The 9412-nt window shown below is 38.4% G+C and overlaps 1 protein-coding gene across 3 annotated transcripts in view; it reads right to left on the reverse strand.

Moving 5' to 3' along the window:
- LOC307128198 (solute carrier family 22 member 23) overlaps nt 1-8608 on the reverse strand; it is a 56131-nt gene extending 47523 nt beyond the window's left edge. The window contains exons 1-2 of one of the 3 annotated variants that reach the window (XM_079819886.1): nt 8361-8537; nt 7631-8265 (exon numbers count right to left, since the gene is read on the reverse strand). In XM_079819886.1, the coding sequence (XP_079676012.1) occupies nt 7631-8050 (420 nt within the window). In that variant the 5' untranslated portion in view covers nt 8051-8265; nt 8361-8537. Of the gene's footprint in view, nt 1-7630 lie in introns of all 3 variants that reach the window. The other 2 variants (XM_079819887.1, XM_079819885.1) reach the window with 2 other exon arrangements.
- Nucleotides 8609-9412: the final 804 nt, after the last annotated feature.

A 9412-nucleotide genomic window follows, 5' to 3' on the forward strand; every position in this document is an offset into this window, starting at 1 on the left:
AGTAGCTTGATTAAATATAGAAAACAGGATTTCCATTTCCCATCCTGCTTTGTTTGGGGCTGGATAGGGAGAGCAAGTTTTGAAGTAAAGTGTTATTTTATGATTTTTTTTTTTCCAAGATGAGAAAATTGAGAGAAATGTTAATGCTCTATTATGTTGGTATTTATAAGGTATTTTCTGTTGTGTTTGTGTTTTTAGAGAATTTCCAGTGTGGTGAAGCGTGTCGAGTTGCTTTAATAAAATTAATGTAACTACTATGGGAATGCCACTGGGAATGTAGAATGAACTAAACTGAATTGAGTAAACCCTACTAAACGTAGACATGTCCAAATAACCTGAATCAATCAAGCTCATCCTACATGAAGTATTTGAGTAGAAATAACAAGTCTCCATCATGTGGAACCACTGTCCATGATTAAATCCAGTTCAGCCAGAGTAATTTTTGTACATATACATTTAAACATTCAAAAATGTATCATTTCTTTATTTCTGATCTATTCCTTTTCAGTTTTGCTCAGAAGTTTCAGACCAACACTGTAAACTAACGCTCAAAAGTAGAACAAACCTAAATTAAACAAATTAGTTCAGTTAAATTAACTGTTATTAGTATTTAGAACTTTCTTTTTTTCTTTTGAGTTCACAGCACTTTTGAGTAAACTGAACTGTTTCATTGTTTTGAGTTTTATGAACTAATTTCCTTTAATTTAGACTAATTTAAGTTTAACTGAAACTGGGCTGGGATCTTTTTTTTCCCAGCATGCTTTGCTCATGGCACTCGAAAGGGAGAGAAAATGCTAAAATGAAGCGTTATATACTGTTTTTTGTGCAAGATTATACATTTTTGTTATGTTATGCCAATTTGGAAGAGTTTCTGTTATTAATGTGGTAAGTTACATGTTTTAAGTTGCTGTACTCATTCAATAAGTGTTATACCATGCTATTGTTAACAAATTAGAAAGTTGGCATTTTCTGAACTAGTTTGTTATAGCTAGCAACATTTTTCTTAACTTAAAAAAAATCTCATTTAACTTTGAGTTCTGACAACTTATTATGATTTTACAGTGAAATAAATAACTCATTTGATTTGCAAGTACTCAAAATGAAAAAAAAAAATAATTAACCCTTAAATGCATGACTGTTTCGCCAAACATTCTTACATATTGGTGTCTTTAGCGAACCGGATCTATATCTAACATGGATAAACTATATCTGATATTATATAAAACTCCTGATATTAGAGCAACAATTACAGAAGAATAAAATAAAACATATTTCATTCCCTTTTGGAGTTTGGAAGGGTTCAGTTTGAGCAGATGTTTTATACCATAACCACTGTCCTCGTCAGAGCTCATTTCCCACTACATTCTGCATCTGGATCATATTCGTATTCTCAAAACTCATTTTCAACATCTTCAAAATCAATATTTTGATCACTGACAGCTTCCTTCACCAGATCCATCATCAAGTGACAGTGACAGGAATATTTGATTGTGTTCAGTTCTTGCTCTGCAGTAAATCGCTGAGCCATTTCAAGTTTTGCAGATTATAATTATTATTGTTTGTTTTCTGTCTGAGGTAAGTATGAGTGAAGCGTCACTTCATCATTGCGTATCAGACACTGCCATCTTGTGAAATAAAGGTGAATTACACTTATTTCGTCATTATAGATTCATTTATTATTGTGCAGGAAAAAAAATACGTCCAATCTTACACACCTCGGTTCGTTAGTGACCCGATACAATTTTGACAAAAAACTAGTGGAAAAACAGGCATTCAACTATAATTTTATAATTTTTTTCTTGTTATATTGTTTAAAATGGATTGATTGAGGAATACCAAAAAGGTTGATGTCTAACTTTAAAAAATTAATGAGGAGGAGGATAGTGAATGACGTCCCGGGTCACTAAAGACCCGAGGTATGCATTTAAGGGTTAACCAAATCTTTAACGTTCATCAAAATGTATGAGTTAGCTAACTTAGTACTTCAAGTTAGGAGCAATTAACATGGATGAGTACAACGAACTCAAAACTTGATCGTTCGGGTGTACAGTGTATCATGCCTGACAGTTGGTATGAGCTTCTTTTTACCCAATGTGAAACTGTTACAAATCAACTCCAAATCAGTCTCATCTGTGCGGAGAAACGGTCCCAGTAAACCTGCTTCTCGTTAGGGATGTGCCAAGATCGACTGGGGGTTTAATGCTGTGCATTTAATTACAGTGCATTTACGGGGATACGCTGTTATCAAATAACTGAAGAATGCACGTTGAGGGTTGCAGAGAGCGCTGACACTGGGCTGTACTTTAGTGTTCAACAGTCAGCATGGTAGAGTTTCATTTTATACTTGATCTAATTGAGTCAGGAGTTCTTTGAGACTTTGTAAAGCATCTTGCACTCTGGATGAATTTGGTGCAAGGTTATCGTTATCTAAACCTAAACCTAAAACTATTAAAAACATTTGGGTAAAAATGGGCAAACAGCCAAATGGGAGGACAGTATATGAATATGACATACTGCCAAAAAGAAGCTGTCCGTCAGTAGTTTGGGACACCACAGGATCACTATGATTATGGATACAGGACAGAGCCTGGTGATTCGCAAGACCTGTCAAATCATGATTATTACAACGAAACTCTGCGAGCAGCGCCACAAATCTGTGCCAATATTTGAGACTGCGCCATAAATGATCAATGCATGATGACAAAGTCCCAGAAAACAACAAACGCAGGCACACCTCGAAGCCTGACTCAACTCAACAAATATTGATCATTCAGGCATTGCGTGCATCACACCTTATGAAAGGGGCTCAAAATGCACAAGGAAGTAACCAAAGCTATAATTTATGCAAAAACGTGGTGCCTACATACACTGTCAGTAAAGTCAGCGTTTGTGTAAAGACTCAAACACTCAACAACAGATAGAGATTGCCATCATACATTCATTTTTGTTTGGTTGCTATCCCTGAAATGAATGAGAAATGCAAAGCATGAGCCTTTTCTTGCAGCTTGAGTTGTTGTATCTAATACAAATTAAGCATCTCTAGTTGATTAGTAGATGTAAATAAGAGGCGATCTGATGCTGGAATGTGTTTTTGAAATCATGCAGAGTGCTCGTGGTCGCTGTTTTCAGTATCGGTGGCTCGTGCACAGACAAGCGCTTCGATCGATTGCAGTTGCGGAGATTATTTGTTCCGTTGAAATTACAAAACAAAATGCACCCAAATGTGTCCCTGTTCTTGATATACAATCACTGAATAACATCTTTGGTTTTAATGAGAAATTAAATCAACTATACACAGCGGATCTATGTATATATTCACTAACATAAAGAATCTCTGGACTACAAAATATTGTGTTATATAGCAGATTTAAGGATGAAACTATCATCCCATTTCTGGACACATGCGCACACTCCTATCGCAGATTTTTTTATTTATTTATTGACCTGAGGGAGGGGTTCTGGCAGACCAATCACAGCGCGTAGAATTGACGCGTTGTTACATTTTTGGAGAGGTGCGCGTCAGGGTACGTCATAGGCTACGCGTGCAACACACAGCCTACGACGTAGCTACGGCGTACACTCGACGCAGATATATAAATTGGGCTAAGTCATTTTCAAGATTTTGTTTTGTGCTCCACTAGAGCAGGTTTTCCTGTTTGAATGTTGATTATTTCCCCATATTCGCCATTGTTCCAGCTCCTCTCTTCCCAGTCTGTCAGTAACGCTCTGTTTAGTTCCTGTCTCTATGAAGCCCCTCCTTCTGAAAAGCACAATGTGCTCTGATTGGACGGCTGGAGCAGTGTGTTGTGATTGGTCAAGGGCTTTCAGCATGTTTGGGAAATGTCCCGTCCCTAGGCTTACCAGAACCACCAGTTTCAACACACTACTAACTAAATCAACCAGGCCCCGCCCCTTTAATCTGCGTATGAATTATTTAAGTGTCAGTTCCCGGAAGAAAACTCAAGACTACAATGGAGGCGTTTCAGGGAGTTCAGAAACACTGACACTGATATAGAGGGACTGGACTTTGGAACAGCAACATTACACACTAAAGAAAGATGAACATGGACAAAAGCAGAATAGCTCCTGCCACTGGCTTGAGCCCCATAGTTGGAAGAAAAAAGATGATGTTAGGAAGAAGGAATAGCTTCAGCTTCCACAGTATACCCTCATAACAGAGCCTGACAAGGTGAGAAACAGGTTTTGGAGCAACAGAGGACATTGTTCCAGGTCCTCTCAGCTGACTGTATAACAAAACACCTGCTGCCACAATGGCAATGCACAGACGTCCAAAGGTCTGTACGGCACTGAGTCCACTTTAGGAGTTCACAAATTCCATTTCCAGTGAATACTGTCAGTGTGTCCAACCTGAAACCAATCCTTCATCTCCTAAACACAAAGATCTGGCTGTGGAGGATGAGAACACTGACCTGACAAAGACTACAAAATCCTAATGAAAATCCCTAGAAAATGAGGATGAAGTTATCAGAACTTCTGGAAATGGCAACATCCCTGGCACCCAAAAATGCAAATTCTGTCATTTACTCACCCTCATGTTGTTTTAAACCCATACGACTTTCATTGAATGAAGATATTTTAAATATCCTCTCGTTATTTTGTCGTCTATCCATTCAAAGTCTAGGTAATCTTATCTTCTGCAGTGGGTTTATATGACAATCAGTTTATTCACATATAAACACTGATCAACGCACGTCAAATACGGTAGACAGAAACTCAAACATGCTTTCTTGATGTGCAAAGACCAATGAGGTGTTTCTCTTGTATCACTCATGTTTGAGTTTCTGTTTACCATATTTAATGTCCTCTATGTAAGGAACCTTACATGTTTAAAAAAAGATTTAAAGGCCTGCACATCTTGCACATTTTTTGACACAGATCCATTCAAATTAGACCCAATACGACAGCAGTTTTTTTAAAGGCTCCTAGACTTGAACACTATCTAGTCTAATGCTTCTCAAACCTGTTCCTGAAGCCCCGTAAAAGAGGAACCTCATTTTGTAGCGTTGAGTTTATTAGGTGAGCAAGTAAAATGTCAGCTCAAGTTAATATCTCATGTCAAATCATCTTTTGTCTGATAAGCAGGATAATATACAGCCAGCCGGTTAAACCTGACAGGGTGATCAGGACCCTGACAGGAGCCATAAAAATGACCGGCTGTACATTATCCCTCACTCAATTAAGAGGTCATATTAAATAAACCAAATCGAGTCTCAGGGTTTCTGCAGGTTTTAAGGAATAAATTGATGTTCTCTCAATGTAAATGTCCAAGCACAAAATGGGTTGTATTAGTGACACTTCAAAGTTAGAAAATACAATTTCCAATAGATCTCCATAACTTTTAAATTTGACAAAAATAGCTTAAAAGTTTGAGATAAGACATCCTGTGAAAGTGATATTATGATTAAAACGAGAACAAATCTCTGCAAATGAGTTCATAAAAAAATCTACTTAATTCAAATGCCAGTAATTTTCATACCCAATGACAGATTTTAAAAACATTTAATTTAGTTAAATTTCTCAGAAACAAGACTTAATTTGTTCATTTTGCATGTCAAGTAAATGTATACGATTTAAGGATGTTTTGACTTTGTAATGGAAACCAAAAATCCTCAGAAAGAACATAATTTTTGCAGAGCATGCAATTTCATTTTGCAATTAAAGTTAAGGCCTTATGATATCGGTTGAAATCTGATGAAATTGTTCTGGACACTTTAATGTTTATATTATATTTATATTACTGACTTTTATCCATCTTCAGAACACAAATAAAGATATTTTTTATGAAATCTGAGAGGTTTCTGTTTCTCCATTGACAGTCTAAGCAACTACCACTTTGACGCTTCAAAAAGTTTATAAAGAGATCCTAAAACTAATCTGTACGAATCAAGCGGTTTATTCCACATTTTCTGAAGAGACTCGATAGCTTTATATAATGAAGGAAAGTCTTGCGGGTTTGGAACGATATTAGGGTGAGTTAAGGACGACAGAATTTTCTTTTTTGGGTGAACGGTCCCTTTAGTTGTTCTGACTTACTTTTGATTTATTCATCCAAAATTTAACAAATTCCGTCACATTCTGCATTATACAGTAAATTCCATTTTTATGAATGGAATCTGCAATTCCGTCCACATTTTCTGCATCGCAGAAATCATACGGCCCTAATTGAATGCCATGATATTGAACTTAAAAGGATAGTTCGCCCAAAAATGAAAATTCTATAATTAATTGATCACCCTCATGTCATTCCAAACCCGTTCATCTTCAGAACACAAAAATCTCAGACCAATTCATAGACAGCTATTTAATGAACACTTTCAAGGTCAGGAAAGGTAGTAAAAACATTGTTAAAATAGTCCATGTGACTCCAGTGGTTCAACCTTAATTTTATGAAGTGATAAGAATACTTTTTATGCGCGAAAACAAACAAAAATATCGACTTTATTCAACAATTTCGTTCTAGCTTCTGAATCTTGGAAGTGTTAATTAAATAGCTGTCTATGGGGGGGGGGGGGGGGGTTCAAGATGAACGAAGGTCTGACTCTTACGGGTTTGGAATGACAGGAGGGTGAGTAATACATGACAGATTTTTCATTTTTGGGTGAACTATCCATTTAAAACGTTCTGCTCCAATTTAAGACATTTTTAAGGCCTTAAATTGTGGAAGGTCAAATTGAGACATTTTTAAGACCCGTGGAAACCCTGCAGTCTGGATTCACACCACAGCATGTGATGAAGCCATAACTCGCACCTGCAAACTGAACATATGGATCAGTTTCTGAAAAGTATAAATAAACGATGGCTCACTTTTCGACTGCAACAGGTCATTGGTAAACTGATGAGGTTTGCCGATTCATGTCCATGGCAGGCTATGAGCACTGCTCTTATCTTTTTGATGCACATTTGAGAAAACAGCTTTTCTTATGGCTGCGTACCCAGAAATTCTCAAGACTTAATCGGCCATATGGTTGCACATGATACAACATATCACAAAGCATCCAGGCAGAGAAATTAAGTCTTAGAACATGCTTGACGAAGACTACCAGGACATTCCTTGACTAAATTGTTATTATTATTATTATTATTATTATTATTATTATTATTATTATTATTATAAGGGAATCTTCCTCCAGTTGCACAGGCAGATTAGCTGCGAAGGACATAATGTGACACTAATATGATAAACTCCAAAAGCCTAGTGGCCTTCTCCTATCTCGGTGTAATCCTCAGGGTTTGCTGACCCATATTCTTCATTGCACAACAGGCTAATGGAGGCCAAAGGGCAGGGCAGCAATGGTTAGAAGGGGTGCTGTTGATTTGTATTTGTGGTTGTGTCATCTGGTCAGCATGAGGGAACCCAGTGACATGATCACCCCATGACGGCTGTTGATGCAGATGACTCATATTCATCTCTGTCAGCAGGGCCATTCTTTCCCAGCTGCTCCTTTCCACTGTAATGCTTTGTAAACAAACTCACCTTTCCACATGTACTCATGTGGGTCCTCCTCCCGTGAAAACGGCACAAATGGTTAAATTCAACTGCGTAAAAGCTATGCTTTATATGTTTAAAAGACTGGCCCCTGGGCAGGAACACTGCTGCTTTAGTTCTTACCTTGGTGACCACATTTTGCTGGAGTCCAGTCTTCAGTTCATATCCTGACTGCATGCAGGCGCATTGTGCTGATGACACGTCGGTGCCGTTGCTTCCATTAATGACGCCGCTGTAGGGCGGCGCGACAGTCGCGAGATCGTTGTTGTTCGGCTGCGCTGGAACACACGGGTGGTTCGGCTGAGGCTGAGCCAGAAGGAAATTGTCCGAGAACTGGCTGAAGCCAATGAAAATGGCCGGGATCCATGTTAAAACGATCAGCTGTTTCTGATACTTCCCAAATCCGCCCACGGTCGGCAAAACGCCGCCGTCGATATGCGTAAGTAAGTCTGGCGATGTGTTGGTTTCGGGGGAGACGAAGCCGTTCTCCGGCGCATGAGGCTCGATGTCCAGCTGAGACACGGCCATCACCGTCTCGCACATACTGCAGCCCGCTCCAGTAATGCGGCAAACCCACACAATCCCCGTTCACACCGAGCGAACGCTACAGCAAGAGCGCTTTACGCGCGGTGCTCAGGGAGTGGTTTGCGTGTCTTCACCCGCTCAAAAAAGCGTCACGGACTGTTCGCGATCAATCAATAGGCAAAAGTCACCGGCTTGGCCCACTCTCACGAGCGCTCCTCTCTCCAAACTCGTTCCTATAGTCGGGAGAAAATGGCAATGTTCAAAGACAGCAATTCATTTCATCGGCATGTTGGTGTTCGAGCATTCGCCGCAGCTACAGGTAACACACCTGTCCAGACACACAGACACACACACAGACCCGCTGCGCGTGACATTACACTCAGACGCGCGTCATGATCCACTCACGCGCTCAGGAATCTTTCCTTAGTTCTGACAGCGGTGTTTTAACTCGCGTTCACTCTCCGGTGATGCTGTGGACCGAGCAAACTGTCGACGAGGGCGGAACTCCGACTGAACACCCCCCGTCAACACACATTCATTGGATGGCATTGCTTGCAGACTCAACTTTTGCTCATCAGCTTCTGTTTATGAGTAGCTAGCCTATATAAACTGCTTGTGTTTTGAGAGGAAACATTATATTTGAAAGAACCAAGCTTTAATAATCTTTTAATCAAATATTTTAGTGCGATGATGATCCACCTGTTTTCATTTAGCAGTAACTGCTGCTCTCTACCGGCCAAACTATTTATGCAATGCCAAGACTTGGCAATAAACGAGATTAAAGATTTTTTCCCAAAGAATTCCTATGCATGTTACGCTGCATTTTACATAACTTCAGAATTTGCTCGTTGCTCGTGTGTGTGTAAAGCCTAAATATTAACATAACTATTTTTAATGTTTTTGAAAGAAGTCTGCTTACCAAGGCTGCATTTATTTGATCAAAATACAGAAAAAACAGTAATATTGTGAAATATTATTTAACAATTTAAAATAGGTAATGGTTTTCTATTTGAATATACTTTAAAATGTAATTTATTTCTGTGATCAAATCTGAATTTTCAGCATCATTACCCCAGTCTTCAGTGTCACGTGATCCTTCCGAAATCTTTCTAATATGCTGCTTTATTATGATTGTTGGAAACTGCTGTGCTGCTTAATTTTTCTTATAACCTGTCATACTTATTTTATTTATTTTATTTTATTTTAGGATTCTTTGATGAATACAAAGTTAAAAAAGAGCAGCATTTATATTTAAAATAGAAATCTTTATAACACTATACACTACTGTTCAAATGTTTTGGTCAGTAATTTTCTTTTCTTTCCTTTTTTGAAAGAAATGAATACTTTTATTCAGCAAGGATGTGTGAAATTGACAAAAAG

The sequence above is a fragment of the Gobio gobio genome (assembly GCF_949357685.1).
Source record: "Gobio gobio genome assembly, chromosome: 6".
In the NCBI taxonomy this organism is placed as follows: domain Eukaryota; kingdom Metazoa; phylum Chordata; class Actinopteri; order Cypriniformes; family Gobionidae; genus Gobio; species Gobio gobio.